At 57.7% G+C, this 20,114-nt stretch overlaps 1 protein-coding gene across 7 annotated transcripts; it reads right to left on the bottom strand.

Annotated features, from left to right (window-relative positions):
• Positions 1-1,474: 1,474 nt before the first annotated feature.
• Positions 1,475-19,088, bottom strand: TEAD4 (TEA domain transcription factor 4). 7 transcript variants are annotated; one of them, XM_039910703.1, is made up of 12 exons: positions 18,983-19,086; positions 18,307-18,420; positions 15,398-15,652; positions 11,659-11,723; positions 10,842-10,904; positions 9,367-9,464; positions 9,166-9,227; positions 7,792-7,922; positions 6,535-6,708; positions 3,874-4,044; positions 2,204-2,356; positions 1,475-1,693 (listed from the first exon to the last, which is right to left on the bottom strand). In XM_039910703.1, exons 3-12 carry the CDS (start codon positions 15,483-15,485, stop codon positions 1,580-1,582), a joined length of 1,119 nt encoding a protein of 372 aa, XP_039766637.1. In that variant the 5' UTR covers positions 15,486-15,652; positions 18,307-18,420; positions 18,983-19,086; the 3' UTR covers positions 1,475-1,579. The 7 variants fall into 7 exon arrangements, with proteins under 7 accessions (XP_039766637.1, XP_039766636.1, XP_039766638.1 ...); XM_039910702.1 differs by having other exon boundaries at positions 18,307-18,480; XM_039910704.1 differs by lacking the exon at positions 18,307-18,420 and having other exon boundaries at positions 18,983-19,088.
• Positions 19,089-20,114: the final 1,026 nt, after the last annotated feature.

Consider the following 20,114-nt stretch of genomic DNA (forward strand, 5'->3'; position numbering starts at 1 on the left):
TCTACTCCAGAGCTCACCACAAAGCTTGACACATACTAAATGCTTAACAAATGTAATAATAATAACAATAACAGATCAAGCTGTGCACCCCCAAGGAAGTGGGGGTTGGGGGTTTGGCTGGGAGCCGGGGATAACGTGAGTTTGCACCCAGGGCAGTCCCCTCAGCCCCCTTTTGGAATGATCCCGGGATAATTACCATCTGGATCATTCTCCAGGAGCAGCCCAGGGGATTGACGTGCCCACACCTGCAGCTGCAGCTGCTGCCTTCTCATTCTAAGCTCCGAGGGGCTGGGGATTTTAGGGGAGGTGGGGCCTGGGAGGAGACAGGCTTCAAAGATTTAAGGGCAGAAAGCCCTCTCGGCCACTGTCAGAGGACCTGGGTGGGGTGAGGCTGGGATGCCAACTCCAATAGCCGTGAGACCCATGGCTCCTCGAGCCTGTCGTGCCTGGTGCCAACCCCTGCCCCCCGTATCCTCCTCCATCTCCGAGATCCCTGTTTGAGGACCTCCCACTAGGCCTTGATGCCGAGGGAGGTCACCCCCTCTGAGGCTCTATAGACCCCGGGGGTGGGGGAGAGGGGGTGGGGAAGGGAAAAGGGACCAGAAGGCCTTGTGCCCCCAGGGCAGCGCTGTGCAGAACGGGCCCCAGCGGCCCGAGACCGAAGGCTTGCTGGGGGAACGCTGCCAATCTTGGGATTGGGGTTGCTGGGGAGGCAGACATGTCCCCGTCTCCGGCCTCCCCAGAACGAAGCAAACGGCCAAAAACCCAGGCTCGAGGCGGCTGCAACGTCACCAGACCCAATTCGGGGCCAGGCCGGAGAAAACTGTCAGAAAGAGTCGCTTTTCCTCAGATCCCCCTCCCTCCCTGACTCGCTCACTCTGCTCTTCCCCCCAACACTACTTGTGTATATATCTATAATTCTATGTATTTATATTGATGCCTGTTTACTTGTATTGATGTCTGTCTCCCCCCTCCCCAGACTGTGAGCCCACTGTGGTTAGGAATTGTCTCTCTTCATTGCTGGATGGTACTTTCCAAACGCTTAGTACAGTGCTCTGCACACAGTAAGCGCTCAATAAATACATTAGAATGAAAGAGGCGGTGCAAACCCACCTCTCTGGGCCAACGGCCAGGCCGGAGAGTGGGGATGGGCGAGCTCGGCTCTCCAGGGGCCACGCCGGGCTGCTGGGCCTCACGATGGCTCGTAGAGGGGACCCGTCCTGGCCCAAACCAGTTCAGGGAAGGGGGGCTGGTTGGCGGCTGAAGCCGCCGATGCCCGTGTCTAGCCCAGGCCAACATGACCTTTCTTGGTCCCTGCAAGGCCCTCCCCTAGCCTCCCATCAATCCACTCCTAAGCCCACCGCAGTGCCCTGTTCCCAACCTCAGCTGAAGCAGGACAGGAGGGCCAGGGGAAGCCTCAGTCCGAAGGACCAGGGACCCTGGGGTCCCTGACTCTAGCCTCCGGAAACGCCTCATCAGTGTACAACACCGGGTTTATTCCAGGGACTTTCAATCTGAGCCCAGCGTGTCCCGTGGCGGGGTTTAGGGTGAGCCCCCGGCCCCCGCTCGCCCCCTGAGACTAATCCTTCACCAGTCGGTAGATGTGGTGCTGAGCTCCGTGCTCGCTGGAGGACACCTCGAACACATAAGCGATGCACAGCAACGTCTCCTGGGTGTCTCTGTTCGTCACCACCTGGACGTGGGGGTAAAGTGGAAGAGGGACAAGAGAAGCAGCATGACCTAGTGGAAAAAGCACGGGCCTGGGAGGCGAAGGACCAGGGTTCTACTTCCAATCCCGCTAGGTGTCTGCTGTGTGACCGTGGGCAAATCACTTCATTTCTCTGGGCCTCAGTTACCTCATCTGTAAAATGAGGGCTATATCCTACTTCCTCTTTCTTAGATTGTGAGCCCCATGTGAAACAGGACCCGTATCCAACGTGATCGGCTTGCGTCTACGGTGCTAAACACATAGTATGTGCTTAAAAAGTACTATAATTATTATTAGCACCTTTCATGGGGTGGGGGCTGCCACTGTTTCCAGCCACCCCCAACCAGGTCCCGGGGGTCCTGACTCAAATGTCCAGATGTCCCACAAGAAACGGGACGCTCATGTATTGTAGGAGTCCGATCCGCCACCCAAACGCCCCATCGGGGACCGGGTGAAGGCCTCGCCTGTCTTCGGTCTGGGGCCGGGGGTGCCCACCTGCAGGATGGTGAAGTTTTCCAGCACGCTGTTCATCATGTACTTCTCGGGCAGGTGCTTGAGTTTGTGGATGAAGTTGGTCATGTATTCGCACAGCGGGGAGCGATGGATGCGGTAGGAGTAGTGGCCGTTCTCGTAGCGGGCGTGTTCCGTCTGGGGGGCGGGGGGAGGGAGGGTCCCCCCGGGTCACGGATTCGGGCTTTCTCCCTCACCAGCCCCCACCCCACAGTGGCCCCAACACCTCAGCCACTAGTCCCCATCCCTACCCCGACTGATTGGTTGCCCCGTTTAGACTGTGAGCCCGTTATTGGGCAGGGGTTGTCTCTATCTGTTGCCGAACTGTACATTCCAAGCGCTTAGTACAGTGCTCTGCACATAGTAAGCGCTCAAGAAATACTATTGAACGAACTGAATTAACGAATGAATGGTTGCCCTTCACCAGGCCGCCTGACCGAAATCACAGTCCTTCCCCTGAGAGTGACAGGTAGACATCGGGATGGGGAAACGGGACTAGGTGACCTGGGTCAAAGCCAGGAGATTACGGGCAACTGCTAGGACCCAGCCTTGAAAATGTGGTTCGCTCTCCATTAATCAGGGACCGCTGGGCCGGCAGGTGGATTATCCGTGCCTCGTGGTCCCCCCTCCCCCCCCACCTCCTCCCTGTGGACGGCCTCTTAATCTTGCTCGGTTCACTCCCCCCACCATCATCGGTTCTGCCGGAATCTGAGGACCAGAGGAGGAAAGCCACTTGTTCCAGGCTACCTATTCTGGCTGGATTACTCCATCAGCCTCTTTTCTGACCTCCCAACCTCCTGTCTCTCCCCACTTCAGTCCATACTTCACTCTGCTGCCCAGATTATCTTCCTACAGAAACGTTCCGGACATGTCACCACCCTCTTCAAAAAGCTCCAGTGGTTGCCTATCAGCCTCCGTAGCAAGCAAAAACTCCTCACTATTGTCTTCAAAGCCGTCCATCACCTTGCCTCCTCTTACCTCACCTCTCTTCTCTCCTTCTACATCCCAGCCCGCACACTTGGCTCCTCTGGTGCTAAACTTCTCATTATGCCTCATTCTCGCCGTCGATCTCCGGCCCACATCCTAACTCTGGCCTGGAATGCCCTCCCTCCTCAGACCTGCCAAAGAACCATACTTCCCCCCTTCAAGGCCCTCCTGAAGGCTCACCTCCTCCAAGAGGACTTCCCAGACTAAGCCTCCTTTTTCCTCAGTTCCCCCTCCCCATCACCCCAACTCGCTCCCTTCGCTCCACCCCCCTTCCCGCCCACAGCACTTGTGTATATATGTACATATCTATAATTCTATTTATATTGATGCCTGTTTACTTGTTTCGATTTCTACCTCCCCCACTTCTGTATCGTAAGCCTGTTGTGGGCAGAGACGGTCTCTACTGCTGAATTGTACTTTCTGCACACAGCAAGCGCTCAATAAATATGATTGATTGAATGAATGAATGAATGAATGTGGAGGGACCAGAAGTCTTTCCAGCCCCTGCCAATCTCGCTTCTCTAGGGAGCCCTTCCTGTCCCCCTCTTCTATGATGGCCTGGGCCTTAGAAGGTCAGAATTCAACCTGTCCGTGGGCCCAAATCAGAGTGTCGTCCCCCCTAACTCCGGGCTATCTCATCCCTGAGCGCCCCCCACCCCGGTCCTTACCTCCACCTTCTCCACCACCTGCTTGCCGAAGGAACAGACCTTGGTGGAGCAGGTGATGGTCATGTTCTCGGGACTCTCATACTGGCTGGACACCCCGTAGAAGGACCCCGCTCCGTCCTCGATGTCGGTGTTGAGGTCAGCCTGGAGCAGCAGGACAGACCTCAGGGCGAACTAGGTCAACTAGGTCTCTAAGCGGTGGACTCAAGGAAAGGGGGGTGACCCCAGGCGGCCCCTCCTAGCCCGATATTTCTAGGCATTCCCGTCGGGGAGAAGGGGAGCGGGGTCAGGGCAGGAAGCACCACCCCTTCCCCCTTCCACACCTCCAAATCTAGTCCGTGTCCCTCCCTGTTGCATGGAGGCCAGCAGGGGCCCAATCCCCGCCTGGCTCCTGACCATCCCACGTCCAGGCCCGGCCCAATTCCAAGGCGAAGGGCTGTGGCGGGGAAAACCCACCAGACCCCAAACTTGCCTCCCTCTCCCCCCTGCCCCGACCCCGACCCCCTCCAGCCCCCGACAGTTCCCGAAGTGACTGCTAAAACGCCACCCCCGTTCGTCTCTCCCGCTGATTGAGCTGGGGTGGGGTGCAACATAAGCGTTGCGTTCCCCTTAGCTAGGCTGCCGAGCAGCCCCGCATCCTCACAGCCTCCCGCACTGGGACACGAGCCAGGCCGACCTTCCGGCCCAGCCGGGAAGTTTCCGCCTAAAAATATCCCAACTCCTGGGTACCAACCACTCTGGGAACCTCAACTCCGGGAATCCTCAACTCCTGGGAACACCCTGACCTCCAGGGCTCCCCAGAGCTGACTCTGCCTTTTGACCCTCTCGTCCCCCTGCTTCCTCCCCAAACCACCACCCTCCGGTCAGGGCCGCTGCCCACCTGATCCCACCTGTCCTCCCTGCCCTTCTCTTGCCCCGCTGCCCATTCTGCTGCCCACCTGACCCCCTCCATCCAGCTGGCTGCCCGCCTGCCCTGGTCCGCAATAAGATTGCTTTGAGACTGTAAGCCCGATTAGACCGTAAGCCCGTCAAACGGCAGGGACTGTCTCTGTTGCCGACTTGTTCATTCCAAGCGCTTAGTACAGTGCTCTGCACATAGTAAGCGCTCAATAAATACTATAGAATGAAAGATTCTTCTTACCTTCCAGAGAGGGCAAGGATCCTGCCTGGAGGATCTAATCCCTGATTAGAGTGTAAGCCCGTCAAAGGGCAGGGACTGTCTCTGTTACCGATTTGTACATTCCAAGCGCTTAGTACAGTGCTCTGCACATAGTAAGCGCTCAATAAATACTATTGAATGAATGAATGAATAAATGAGGCACACAGCAAATCAGGGGGAGGTTTACCACACCCACCCACCAAGTTAGGACCCCTCCTCTTGCTTAATAGTAATAACCGTAGTATTTCTTAAGCATTTACTATGTGCCAGGCACTAGACTAAACAATGGGATAGATATAAGCCAAACAGATTGGACACAGTCCATGTCACACATGGGGTTCACAGTCTTTTTACAGATGATCGAGACCGTGAGCCCCACGAGGGACAGAGACTGTGTCTAACTCGATTTGCTTGTATCCGCCCCAGCTCTTAATACAGTGCCTGGCACATAGTAAGTGCTTAACAAATACCATAATTATTATTATGAGCTAACAGACCCAGAGAAGTGAAGTGATTTGCCCAAGGTCATACAGTAGACAAGTGACAGAGCCAGGATTAGAACCCAGATCAATCTAACTCCCAGGTCCAGGCTCTATCCACTAGGCCTTGCTGTTTGGGTCATGCCTGGGAACCATGAGTCCAGGGCATAGTGGGTGACCCTGCCAGGGATGGCTGCCGGGTGAGGCAGAGCAGGTACTCCAGGCTGGCTCAGGATGGGGGTGGAGACCAGCCCTGGCCTAGTATCACTGTCCCAAGACAGCTGAGTGTGACCTCTCCAAGACCCCTCATTCCTCAGAGATGAAACCAGCCCAGCTGCCTGCCCAGGGGTGGATGGAAGCGGGATGGGCCATGGGGCAGGCTCAAATAAGGTGGAGGGGGGGTTGTCTCTGTCTGCCTGAGGTGGAAGTGAGATGAACCATGTGTTGGCCCGGGTAGGAGGTCCGGACCCCAGGGTGGGCTGGGTGCGGGGTCGCTGCCTGCCAGTGGAAGATCTCCCCCAGGGGAGTAAGTCTCTAAGTGCCCACCAATCCCCTGCTGCCCTGGGTAACTTACCTCTTCCCCACAACCCTACAGCCCCCAAACCATGGCTACATCAGTTCAAAGCAGAGCCCACCCTTGCCCCATTTCCTCCTATTAAATCTGCTGCCCACAGCCCCATTCCCTCTAAGGTTCCCTCCCCCTGGTTTCCAGGCTGCTAGCATCCCCCAACTCAGTTCCATCCCCCCTTTGCACAACTCCCCAGGATGCACTCTTTGCTCGGCCCGGGCCAATCCGGTCAGTGCCCTGTGCTCTATTTTCCCGCCTCCCACTCCTCCCTCATGCTGCACCCCAATTCTGGGACTCTCCCCACCCCTTTATATTAACCAGATCACAGTTCTGCAAAGCCATCTCCCCACTACTCCGGAAAATCCTCGTGGGCAGTGATAGGACACTGCTCTGCCCGCAGTAAGGGCTCACTAAATCTTACTGATTGATTGTCCCCTCCTGTCCCGCGGCCCGCTCACCCAGAACTTGACGAGGAAGAAGGCGTCGGCGGGGCCGCGCTGGTACAGCTCCCTGAGGCCCCCCTTCTTCTCGGGGAATTTGTCGTAGATCTGGCGGATGTCCACCGCCTCGAGGAAGGGGGCTCTGTCGCTGGGGCAGGTCTGCCCAATGTGCACGAACAGGTGCTTGTGGTACTAAAGGGACAATGTCGGGGGCTTGCCATGGGGCGCTCGCTGGGTGGGGGGAGGGGGAATTTCAGGGGCAGGGAAGGGGGAGAGATAGCAGAAGAACCTCCAGTTCTCTAAAATCCACCCAGGCCACTACCATGCTCACCACTTCCCACCCCAACTCCAGCATCAGCCTCCTCTATCTCCCCACTCCAGTCCATATTTCACTCTGTTGCCTGGATCATTTTTCTACAAAAACGTTCACTCCATGTTTCCCCACTCCTCAAGACCCTCCAGTGGTTGTCCATCGACCTCTGCCTCAAACAGAAACTCCTTACCATCAGCTTTAAAGTACTCAATCACCTTGTCTTCTCCTACCCTATCCCCCGCCCCCCGCCATTTCCTCTTACAACCCAGCCCGCACACTTCGCCCCGCTAATGCCAACCTACTTAATTTACCTCGATCTCATCTATCTTGCCTCTGACACCTTGCCTGTGACCTGCTTCTGGCCTGGAACTCCCTCCCCCTTCATAACCCACACTCTCCCCACCTTCAAAGTATTATTAAAATCACATCTCCCCCAAAAGGCCTTCCCTCATTTTCCGAATCACTTCTGAATCACCTTGTGTGTCACCTATGTACTAGTATCTGTACCCCTTAGGCATTTGATATTCATCCCAACCCCCACAGCACTTATGTACACATCCTTATGCTCTGCCATTTTCCTTGTCTGTAATTTATTCTAACGTCTGCCTTCCCCTCTAGACCGGAGGCTACTTAGGACAGGGATCATGTCTATCAATTCTATTGTATTTACTCTCCTACAGTGCTTTGCACACAGTAAGCGCTCAGTAAATACCACTGATTGATTGGCTGAGAGGCCAGAGAGAGGGAGAGGAGGCTGGATGGAGAAGGACAACAGCAGAGAGGGGGGAGAGCAGCAGGAGTGGAGAGGAAGCAGAGGGGTGGAGGGAGAGCAGTGGGGTAGGGAGCAATGGTTGCAGAAGGAGAGCAGCGATGGGGTGGAGGGAGAGCAGCAATGCATGGGGGTGGGGGTAGCGAGCCAGATCCAGGCCCGAGCAGCAGCAGCAGGAGCAGGCGGGACCTACCGTGTCCGGATCCCGTTGGCGCTCCAGGAAGGCGGAGAACTCAATCATCCAGAGCTTGGGGCCAGCCACGCTGCGGCCCTGCCAGGGAGGGGTGGGCGGGGACCCACAGGGCCCGACAGGGGATTCGAACCCTGCACAAACACACACACACAGACACAGACACAGACACGAGACCCTCAGGAGTTTGCCCACCACCACCCTTCACATATATGCAAACTCAGACACACACACACACATACACTGGCACAGACACATACGCAATCGCATATACACACGGGCCCAGACGTTAATGCATACGCATGCACACACAACACAGAAACATATACTAACGCGCAGTCAAACAGTTGCATACAGAAGCACACATGCATGCATATATATGCACACAGACTCCTCTCAGGCTGAGGACCCAGGGTCCCACTTCCCACATCCGTCTCTTGTCCTAACTCGAGGCCAAACCCGGGTTTCTTTAGGAGCCTCCCGCCTTTGCTGCAGCTCCACCCTATCGCTCCTCTTGGGGGTGGCAGGTGAGAGGAGTTGGGTTATAGGTTGGGGTATGGGTAAGGTGGTTTCTGGAGGACAGGGTCGAGTCTCCTAACTCTATTGTGCTCTCCCAACTGTTCAGTCTAACGCTACTGCACATGGTATTATCATTATTATCAAATGCGGTCAAGTTGTTTCCAATTCACAGTGAGACTCTGTGGATATATTTTCTCCAGAACGCCCTATCTTCCGCCATAATCCATAACCTTGCAAATGCTTCTTCCGTTATCGTTGTTGTTACTATTATGTGCCAGACTCTGTACTAAGCACTGGGGTAGAGTGCTTAGAAGAGTTCTTAGCACACAGTAAACGCTTAATAAATACCATCATTATCATTATTACTAGTAAAGTGGGTTGGACACAGTCCCTGTCCCACGTCTCCAAGCCCCGTTTTACAGATGAGGTAACTAAGGCACAGAGAATTTTAGTGACTTATCCAAGGGCACTTAACAGACAAGTGGCGGAGCTGGGATTAGAATCCATGACCTTCTGACTCCCAGGACCGTGCTCTATCCACTACACCATGCTGCTTCTCTATTCATCTAGCTGCCGGTTTGCCTCTTCCATGTTTTCCCTGGACTTTTCTATGGATACACTGTGCATAGTAGGCGCTCAATAAACAAGACTGATTGGGAAAGGCCGAGGCAAGAGTGCAGGAAGACACTCGATATTTCAGATGGGGAAACTGAGACCGGCCCCGGGGGCCGGGCAGAGGGGCGAGGCCAGCAGTGGGCCGGGGAGGGGAGAACGGAGCCTGTGCAAGTGCACGAGGTAGGGGGCAAGTAGAGGGACGGGTCAGATGGCCGAGGATGGGGCCGGGGGGCGCTTTCCCACCTGAAGGAGACACTGTAGGCGGCGGCGGGACAGCGAAGACTTGCTGGGAACACAGTTTCAAGCTGTAGGAAAGGAGGGAGAAACGCCGTGGGTCCCCTACCCCCCGGGAACCTCTTCCGAAAGGTAGAAATCTGAGGACTGGGGTTGGGCCGGAATAAATGGGCAGGGCTCAGCGGGGTGGGGAGATTCAATCCTACTCACTTGTGGGGAGACCCAGCCTGTCCCGGAAAAGCCCCCGGCCAGAACTGGGAGAGGAACGGAGCGGGTGAGCTGGGCTGGGCGGTCTGGAGAGGGCGGGTCTGTGGGACAGACAGACAAACAGATGGGCAGAGAGGTCAGCGGGGGCGCCGGAGAAAGAGCAGCACAGTCCAGGCCATCTGCTGGACACAGTAGGATCCAAGAGCGCCAGGCCCAGCCACTCTGAGGAAGTTTTCTCCTTGCGGGTCAGCTGGAAAAACAGCACAGCCCCTGCCCCGTCCAGCCCTGCTTTTCTTCCAGGACGCCTCTGGGGACGTGAAGGGCAGGGGAGGGTGATCATCTGGAGGGGTCACCTCACTGCTGCTTCAGTTCCCCCCTTGTCCAGAGGGCCTGGCCAGGAAGTTAGGAGGCTGTGGCTGGGCGGGATTTAGAGACCTTTAGGAGCCCCGTCCCTAGAGCCCCCTCCCCATTCCCCCCCACTTAACCCTGAGTCAGAGGGGTGGGCCAGGCCGCAGAATCGCACCATTTTGCCGTGGAAGGCAGGGGCTGCGAGGATCTGGGCCGACGGCATGGGGGCCAGGTTCTGCAGCCCTTTATCCTTAGCCGCCTGATCTTGGACCGGGGGAGGGGCCGGCTGACCGCGGTGCCATGGGAGAGGGTCCTGCCCCTTGCGTCCCTCCCTCAAGGGAGATGATGGGCAAAGCCCCCCACAGCTCGGAGCCCTAATCCTCCTCCCAGGCCAGCCAAGGACCACTGTCTACATGGCTCAAGGTTCTCCCTCAGGGCTCCGGGAACTTCCTCATGCTCAGCTACATCCTCCCATAGAGTCTGGAGGAAAAGTGCCTGGGGGCGGAGAGACCAGCTGCGAAGGCAGTAGGATTGGACAGACAGGCCCCATTTGGGGTCCCACTTGTCCTGCTCAGAAAATCTCAGTTCCGTCCAGAGACCCAGGGAGCACGAGTCCGGAGTCCGGCCCAGACAGCTGTCGTAGACACGATGGCTTCATCCTCACAGCTAGAATCAGGGAGCTCCGGCCCCACGGCCCCCAAAGCTGGGCCTCGGGGGCACCGGTCTCATCGCCCCCACAGCTTGGACTTGGGGACACCGGCCCCATCGCCCCCAGAACTGGAACCTGGGGCACTAGCCCCATCAATCCCACAAGCTGGAACCCGGGGGCACCAGCCCTATTGCCCCGTCAGCTGGGACTCAGGGCACCAGCCCCATCATCCTCAGAGCTGAGACTTGGGGGCACCGTCCCCATCTTCCCCAGAACTGGGACCCACAGGCACCGGCCCCATCGTCCCCACAGTTTTATTATACTCTCCCAAGCGCTTAGTACAGTGCTCTGCACACAGTAAGTGCTCAATAAATACGACTGAATGAATGACCCTGGAGACACGGGGTCCACTGCCACCTCCCCAGCTATTTACTAGGATACTTCTAGGGGTCCTTCCCACCTCCCCACGGGCCAGCCGTACCTTCAGTTTAGCCTGGATCTCCCTGGCTTTGCGGCGGGCCAACACCTGGATGTGACTGGAAACCTGTAATGAGCCGGGCAGGAAGAGGGTCCAAGAGAGAGCCTGGAGTCCCCCCTGCTGCCGTTCAACTGATCGACCGGGGCCTTACCTCCACAGATCCTGCCCAATAATGGGCACCTGCTGGGGGCAGAGGGCACTGAACTAGACACTTGGGAAAATGGAAGAAACAACCCCTGCCTTTATGCAATTTACAGTTTAGAAAGAGACAGCAGTAGTAATAGTACTAGTTGTAGTTTTTATTGAGGATCCTCTTGGCACGGGGTACTGTACTACATGCTAGGGAATTACAGAATAGCAAAGTGATACTTTCCTTCCCCATAACGTGTTTACACTGGAACGGTAGAGACGGACATGATGACTGTATCATAGTTAGTAGTGAGTAGATATCGATAACACACACAGTCAGATGAATAAATAAGCAGTAGATAAATCCGGGGGGGGTGACACGAGCAGGATGGTATGGATCAGAGAAGGCCCCTTAGAGGAGGTGGCTTTTGGGGAGGCTTTGAAGAGGCAGGGGTGCCGTTGGTGACCTGGCAGGGTGGCAGTCACGGAGGTAGTTCCTGACCAGGGAAGAGGTTAGAAGGAACCAGAGACGGAAGAGCAGGCGGCCAGGGACCGTGGAGTAGGTTTGCTTGCAGGGAGACAACAGGGAGGCAGGAGGGAAAGAGCTGGAGGGGCAAGGAAGGGGCAGGGCATGGGGGGCAGGACAAGGCATGGCAGGGTGCAGAAGAGGCGGGGTCAGGCAATCACCCACCTGCTTTCGGGTGCGCGTTTTCCCGGTCCGTAGTTTGATGTAACGCGCTATCAGCTCATTCCTGCCTGCAAAGGCCGCAGGGTGGAGTGAGCTCAGAGACGGGCCAGATAGTGGCCGCGGGGGCACAAGGTAGGTCGGAGGCCTGGACCCCGTCCCCCCAGAGCGACCACCATCACCCCCAGTCCTCCCACCTTCCTCCACGGCCGGCACCTAGCTGGGGCATCAGAAACCCAGCTGTACCCAGTTCCGACCGAAGAGAGCCGAGTCCCGTGGGGAGAAGTGAGCACTCCATAAATACCACTGATTGACTAATTGATTGAGAAGGTGGAAAATGGGGGCGGGCATCCAGCCGAGCCCAGGACAGAAACCTGAAAGGGGTCAGAGGTGGGTTCAATTTAGGGAAGGGTGGGAGTATAAGGGGTGGCGAGGGAAAGAGATCACAGACCTTCCCACATGCCCAGCTGTCCCCAGGGACCTAGCACAGACCATCCAACACCCCCTGACTCTTCCCCAGAGATCCAGCCTGGGCCGTCCAGGACCCCGACTCTCCCCCAGCGGCCAGCATAACTGGTGACTCAGTACCAAGCACTGTGCTGAGCAGTGCGGCGATGCAGGATGATCAGGCTGCACCCGGTCCTCTGTCCCTCACATTTAGCATGGCCGACACTGAGCCCTTGGCCAGAAGGCAGACCAGCCCCAAGGGGCCATCTAAGGCTCGGGGAGGGCTATGCTGTCCTGCTGGACCGCCAGGTGTCCCTCCCACCACGGGCAGTGGGGGAGGGGAGGGCGGGCACGAGGTCTGGGCTTCGTTCTGCCCACCCTCCTCCCTCGCCCCTGTGCCCTCCCCTGGCCGGCTCTCATGTCCCAGGCCCAGAATAGCCCGGCCCGGTGACACCGGCCAACAGTTGTGGATTCTCCAGGGGAACCGCCGCATCAGGTTTCAGCTGTGACCCGAGCCAGGAGGGGTCCCAGTAGTGTGGGGTGGGGCGGAGAGAAGGGGGCATTCTTTCTGCTTCCCCAGGACCCGAGAGATCATGTAAGCCATTCTTCTGCCACCTGGGCACATCACTGAGTTACACTCTAACCACTCCCCCTTGTGCGTGAGGACATGGGTATAACCACCCTCAAACTCTACAGCCTCTTGGGAAGGGTTGAGCTGGGGGGGAGGGAAGAGGGGAAGACAAAGAGATGAGGAAGAGAACCCCGAACCCCATCTCTCCCCAGGCAGCACATCCCCTTCATCTCCCCTTCTCCTTTGGTCTCCCCTCTCCTTTTACTTTTCTTTCACTCATTCATTCAATCATATTTATTAAGCACTTACCGTGTGCACAGCACTGTACTAAGCTCTTGGGAATGTGCAATACAGTAATAAAGAGTGACATTCCCTGGACCTCCTGGCAGCAGGGTCAACACTAGATCTAGACTCATCTGTGACTCCCTATGATGGGGGACTCACCTCTTTTTACCTCTTGCTCCCACCCTCTGGCCACCATGATCAGCTCCTAAATTCAGTGCAAAAATCCAGACCCTTGAGAAGGAGACTCCTGCTCAGGAGTGAAGGAGTGCGCAGGTCAGGGGCCCTGCCGTAGGAAAATAGGTGGGCAGACAGAGAGAAGTAAGGTGGGCTGAACGATGGGCAGCGAGGAGGGAGGGAAAGCTGATGGAGCAGCAGAGAAAAGCAGAGGAAGAATAGAGGAGAGGCAGAGGGAGAAGGATGGAGTGGGGAGCAGACCCTGGAACACCCAGCTGGGGACGAATGGTGCCGGAGACCCTCGCGGTGATGGCGGAGGAGTGGAGTGTGGGTTCGGGGAGAAATTCAAACAATCACACTTCCTCCCTTCAAAGCCCTACTGAAGGCTCACCTCCTCCAAAAGGCCTTCCCAGACTAAGCCCCCCCTTTTCCTCAGCTCCCCCTCCCCTCCCCATCACCCTGACTGGTTCTCTTTGCTCTACACACCCCCGCCCACAGCACTTGTGTATATATGTACATATCTTTAATTCTATTTATTTACATTAATGCCTGTTTACTTGCTTTGCTGTGTATATATCTATAATTATATATATATATATATATATATATATATATATATGATGCCTGTTTACTTGTTTTGATGTCTATCTCCCCACTTCTAGACTGAAAACCCATTGTGGGCAGGGACTGTCTCTCTTTATTGATGAACTGTACTTTCCAAGTGCTTAGTTCAGTGCTCTGCACACAGTAAGTGCTCAATAAATACGATTGAATGAATGAATGAATCAGAGACCCCAGGGCCGAGGACGACAAAACCTTTGGACACCCACCGGGCCTGGGCCACACCCGGAGAGGACATCATGTCTTGGTCCTCTCCACCCCTCTTCCCCTCTCCATGCTCCCCTCTCCCTGCACACCCAGGACCGGCCCTCAGGAGCTGACTTTTTCACCTCCATATGAGGGTCTTTGTCCCCCTCTCGCCTGCTGCCCCCAGATCTCCCGCCTCTGGGCATTGGCTTGGAGAGGTTAACATTATAGTCGAGTGCTGTAACCAAGCCGGGAGCCGGGGCGGGGGGCCAGGAGAGGCCAAAACCCCATGAACCAGCCGTGACTGTGTGCCCGCCCCCCACTCTCCTCCCCCGTGTGGGTGAGGTCACGGCTATCCTTAGTCCCTGGCCAGCCAGGTGACATTTGAGAGCCGTAGCCCAGGACATGCATCGTCTCACCCCTGAGGGGAAGGGGCCCACGAGCCCAGCCACGGTCCGCTGCCTGGCAGCTGGCCAGTGCAAGGAGACAGGTGCTGTGTCCAGGGCTGCCAGTCGCTAGCCGAGATCTGGGTCACCTGCCCTCCTAGAGGCCCCCATCCAGGCCTGTCTCCCTGCCAAGCGGGAGGGGGGCTTGGCCCTTGCTCACTCCTGGGCCTCCAAGATCCTTTCTGCTGCCCCCTCCTTCTTCCACCCATCTCCGACTCCTTCCCCCACCCTGAGGACTGATCCTGGAGGCTCCCCGCACCCCACAATTACCCCTAAACCATCCCTCTCCCTTTCACGGCCTTGGGTGGGGGGTGTTTCAGGTCAGCGTCTAAGCTGGCCGGCCATGGCCTTTCCTCATTCTGAAGTCAAGCCAAAAGTCCAGGTGGTCAGGGACTGAGACAGGCCAGGGATGGCCAGGGATTTCCGGTCATCTCACAGGGGGAGGGCAGGCAGGGAGAGATTCTAGGCAAGAGGAAGAGGGAGGAGGGAACTGAAGACCAGCCTGAAGCTGGTCTTGGAGTCTCAGCGTGGGCAGAGACACGACACTCTGCACTTTGGTCAAGCCAGACGCACCACGCTCAGGCCCCAAACTGACCAGATCAACCAGCTGCTCAGGGGCAATGCGACCGAGGGGGAGAAAGATGAAGGGGAAGCAAGGTGGGGAAACAAAGGGGCTGGGAGATGAGAGAGCTGGGTTCCAGCTGTGCTGCCCCGGGCTGCTGTGGAACCTTGGACATGTCACTCAACTTCTCTGGGCCTCAGTTTTCTCATTCTGTGAAGTGGGGAGAATGAGGCCCATCTCTTGGGAATGTGGGAAGGCCAGAATGGGATCCTGGGAGGGGAGAGCGCTGTGGAGCAGTCCACAGACTCTGCTCTTTCTCCTTCTTTTCGGGGACTTACCGGGGTCCGTGATGGACCCTCCTGGGGGCTTGGATGTCCTCCCAGTTTCTATGGAGGATCCCAACTCCCCCCGCCAAAACCCAGCCCGGGGTTTCCGCCCCCAGCCCTTCCATACCGTACATCTTGCCCTCATCTGACAAGATGATCTTGCGCCGGCCACAGGGTGGGTAGATGGCCAGGGCCTCCTGGAAGCTGTGCTCCATGGCAGGGCCCCACACGCCCTCGGCGTCATAGTCACCCGGCTTCTCCAAAGCCCCGCTACCTCCGGACACGTCGCTCCCGGCCGGGGAGGTCGGAGAGCCCCACTCGTTGGAGGTAATGGTGCCGGTGAGGACTTCTAAGACTTGGCTTGTAGCAGCAGCTGTGGGCCCTGGTGGGGGCAGGAAGGAACAAGAGGCATTAGGGCCAGGCAGGGCAGAGGCTAAGGCCGAGCTGGGTCAAGCAAGGGCTAGATAGGGTGTGTGGGGGGTTGAGGGGGACTGGGGAGGAGGGAATGGGAGTAGGGCCTCGCAGGGCATGGTTAGGGGCAGGCGATGGGATAGGGTAGAGCCTGGAGGGGGGTAGGACCTGGACGGGTGGGGCTAGGGCTGGTGTGGGCAGGCAAAGCAAGGTGAGGTGGGCCTAGGACAATGCTGAGCAGGACACAGGGATCAAGGAAGGGCCTCGCCACCGCCCCGGGTGACTCGAGCCCATCTCCAGGCCTGAAGTGGGGCGCTGACCTCTCCGAGCCTCAGTCTTTCCCATCTGTGCAAGAGGGAAGCGGTCCGGCTTCCCAGACTGGCAACATACGCTCCAGGGAGCCCCCCAGGACCCAAAGCCAGACCACTCCCTAGCAGGGTGGCCCAGACCCCCTCCTCCTCTCCCTCCCTCCAGACGCCCAAAGAGTCTGAATTGGGGTGGGGCGAGGTCCCCTTGTGCTAGTAGTAGTGGAGGGCGAGATGGGGCCAAGGAGGCAGCCTGACCCCAAGACATTTGTGGACACCGACTCCCCTGCCCTTGCCTCCCCGGGAAAGTTGTCTCAGGGACCCAGACTGGAGCCCCCACCCGAGGTCCGGGGAAAACGGGGACCGAGAGGCCGGGTCACCAAGGGCCCGGCCCATCCACTGCTGACATGGAACTGAGTCCCGCCCCCAGACTCTCTGGGGACGCTGCCCTCCCCCTCCAAGCCACCAAGGTCCCTGCCACAAGAAGGTGAGAAGTCTCTCCAACTGCCAACTGCAGACCAAGCCAGGTCTTTGCCCCTCCAGGCTGAGGGGGACAAAAGCAGTGACCAACTCTAACTGCCCCTCTCCCTAAGTCTGGCTCCCTGGGCCCCGCAGCAGGCTGGCTGGGGGTGGGGGTGGGGAGGGAGAGGGGGTGAGGACAGATGGCATCATGAAGCCCTGGCTCAGATCAGCCACTGGCAGGATAAAAATAGCTCTGACTTGATGGCCCTGAATGCTCCCGTCCCTGCCCGCCCAGATCACGGGGCAATCGCTCTCCGGCTCCTCTCCAGGGGCCACTTCCCATAGACGCTGCCCCAACCTATCCTCACACCTCCTCGGGGCACCCGCTTCTGACCAAGTGCCTGGGCAGCCACCATTGACCAGTTCTGCCTCTCCACAGCCGGGGATGGGCGCCTCTCTTTATCAATAAATTAGTCAATTGACCCATCAACAATCAATCAACTGTATTTCTTGAGCTCTTACTGTGTGCAGAGTACCGTACTAAGTGCTTGGGAGAGTCCAATATAACAGACAATCCCTGCCCACAATGAGCTTACAGTCTCGAGAGGGAGACAGACATGAATATCGATAAATAATAATAATAACAATAATGGTATTTGTTAATCGCTCACTATGTGCCAAGCACTGTTCTAAGCACTGGGTCAAATACAAGGTAATCAGATTGTCCCACGTGGGGCTCACAGTCTCAAGTCCCCTTTTACAGATGAGGTAACTGAGGCACAGAGAAGTTAAGTGACTTGCCCCAAGTCACATAGCAGACAAGTGGCAAAACCGGGATTTGAACCTATGATCTCTGACTCCCAGGTCCGGGCTCTTGTCACAAGGCCACGCTGCTCCTCCAAATAAATAATGGACATAATGATTGTCATATTTATTAAGCGCTATGTGCCAGGCACTGTACTGAGCACCGGGGTGATACAAGCAACAAGCAAATTAGGTTGAACACAGTCTCAATCCCCATTCTGTAAATGAGGTGACTGATAAGTGGGGCTGGGGCTGGAGGTGAATAAAGGGACCAAATCAGGGCGATGCAGAATGCAGTGGGAGAAAAGGAAATGAGGCAACTGTCCCCATCTTGAAAGCCTCCATAGAGATGGCCCCCGTCCTCTAGGAGGCTTCGGTCACCTTCCTCTCTCCATCACCCCACTGTCATTTCAGCCGGTATGTGTTGACAGTGTGGCCTCGGAGACCTTCTGCAACAATCCTCATACACGGCCCTCTGATCTAGTTTCTCCCCTAACCCCAACCCAAGCAGACACTCGCACGCACATGCTCAGAAACCAAGTCCACGGTACGTGATGGACTCTGCTCTAGCTTGCCGTGGCCACTGCAGCGTCCAACCTCCCGTCCCTTCCCCTCCACCCCCGGGAGAACCCCCAGCCACCGGCCGCTCCAGCTTTCTGTCCCCGGAGACTCCGCCGAGGCCTACTGTTCCCCCGCAGTTTGGATCGGAGGAGGAAGAACCTTTCCATCGCCACCCGCCCTGGACGCTCCTGCCTCCAGCCCCTCGTGCCCACCCTTCCTGGCATCGAGCCACACACGCAAACACCTGGGGGTGTCCGTCTTCCCCTCTCCCCAGCTCTCCCGGGATCCCCGTTTTACTCCAGCTTTGATCCAGGGGTGTCCGACGTATCATGTATCCTCTCACGCCGACAGTTTAGTTCTCTCCCTCTCCCCCTCGAGCTCTAGGTTCCCCAGGGGCAGGAGTCTCGTTGTACACGTTGTCCCTTTCCGGCCCCTCTCCAGCCTCCCCTGAAAGTCCTCAGGGACCCCCTCCCCGCGCCGCCGCGGCCCTTACCTATCCCGCGATGGGGGTCGGTCGGAGCGAGCCCAAGGACCGGTTGGAATCTCAGCACCAACAGCCCTCAGGAAAGGTCCCAGGAAGGCGGGGAGCTCTACCAGGAAGGGAGTGCTGGGGGTCGTCAAGGAGGGATGCTGAGCGCAGGGGTTCCCCCTCTCTCCCTCGAGGCTTCTGTCAGAGCAGGAGGGCCGGGGTGCGAGAGGAGGGTGTTGTGGAGGGGGGACGCCTCTCCCACAGCCCCGAAGATACCGTCGCTGGATTCAGTGTAAAGCCAGAGAGCCCCTAACTCCCTCAAGCCCCCCACCCCACCCTCTGGCTCAGAGGAGAGAGGTGGGGACGGAAGGGGGCAGGAAACACCCAAGATCCTTATTCCTGAAGGCGTGAATCAGCCGGAGGGTTGCGAGGGGATGGAAAACGTGGGGCGGTGACAGAGGAAGGAGGACAGACCCAACGAGAGAAGAACAGGGACAGAGACCCAATGAGACAGAGACCCCCCCGGGAGAATTGGGGAGAAGGAACGGGCGGCGAGGGGGAAAGAGTGGGGAAGAGAGGGAAATGGGAGAGCAAGTTGGTCTGGCAGGTCAGAGGGTTTGGAAGGGAGCAGGACAAGGAGGGGAGAAGGGTGAGGGGGAAGGGGTTCGGCGGGGCCGGAGGGGACGGGGTGTCCACGCACCTGAAGCGGGGGCCGGACCCTAGAGTCCGGTCCTGCGGCGATGCCCTCCCCTTCCTTTCCCTCTCTCCCCGCCGGGCCGGAGTCGGGAGCAGCGGGCCGGAATGCGAGGAATGAAGCCACGTGGGGCTCCGGGAGGAGACTGACAGCGTCCCCTGGGAGGGGCCTCCGGCCAAGGGCAGTGGCCGCAGCAAAGCTGGACGATCAGCGACCCCAACCGCCCCGAGCGGGAGACTCTCCCAGCATCGGGTTTTCTTCAGTCCCGAGCTGGCCCGCCCCGGGGCCTAGAGACCCTGCTCCTGTCCAGCCCCATCCCCTTAATCTCCCTCCTCCCCGGGCCTCCGCAACCCCCCGTTGCCCCAGCCTCCCTCCCTGGGGGTCCCATAGGCCCCAGAACCCCTCTCCTCGAGTTCCCCTCGACCGGGAGCCTCCGGAGTGTCCTTACGGTCCCCCTCAGAAGGCTGAGACCCGCTCAGGCCGGAGGTCGGAACCGGTGAAAGCGGACCACAGTCCCCCAAACCCAACTGGAACCCGAGTGCCAGAGCACCGGGTTCCCACCAGCGGCTTCTCGCTTCTCACCTGAGACTCCGGGTGCCGGGGTGGGGGGGCCTGAGGGTGGGCTGGTCTGGGGGTCGGGGGGTCAGGTAACCGGCCGCTTCAGGTTGAAACCTCCCTGACGGCCCCCTTCACCTGTGGTCCGCGGGCGGGGGGCGGGGACCATGGGTTTAGGAGTCAGGGGTCATGGGTTCTAATCCCCGCTCTGCCACCTGTCAGCTATGTGACTTTAGGCAAGTTACTTCACTTCTCTGTGCCTCAGTTACCTCATCTGTAAAATGGGGATTAAGACTGAGCCTCACGTGGGACAACCTGATTACCCTTGTATCTACCCCAGCGCTTAGAACAGTGCTTGGCACATAGTAAGCGCTTAACAAATACCAACATTATTATTACTCGTGGATCCGCCTTCCATGGGGGGCTCTTTCCCCACCTACTTAATAGGCAGCCTGGGAGGGGCTGTGAGGAGCAGATCTAAGACCGAAGGGGTGGGGGGGGTGTGAAGGGGGCGGAGGTCGTTGGAGCTTCCCTCGCTGGGAGTGGAAACGTCCCCAGGACTGTCCTGCTTCGGACTTTCCGT

Source organism: Ornithorhynchus anatinus, chromosome X4, assembly GCF_004115215.2.
Source record: "Ornithorhynchus anatinus isolate Pmale09 chromosome X4, mOrnAna1.pri.v4, whole genome shotgun sequence".
Taxonomy (NCBI): Eukaryota; Metazoa; Chordata; class Mammalia; order Monotremata; family Ornithorhynchidae; genus Ornithorhynchus; species Ornithorhynchus anatinus.

What these genes read in the sequence shown, in the direction of transcription:
- TEAD4 (XM_039910704.1), bottom strand. Translation starts at nt 15,485, where the DNA reads ATGGAGCACAGCTTCCAGGAGGCCCTGGCCATCTACCCACCCTGTGGC. An exon ending in CAGGCTGGGTCTCCCCACAA is followed by an intron (nt 9,228 to 9,366) that starts GTGAGTAGGATT and finishes CCTTTCCTACAG; the next exon opens with CTTGAAACTGTGTTCCCAGC. An exon ending in GCCTACAGTGTCTCCTTCAG is followed by an intron (nt 7,923 to 9,165) that starts GTGGGAAAGCGC and finishes GTGTTTGTGCAG; the next exon opens with GGTTCGAATCCCCTGTCGGG.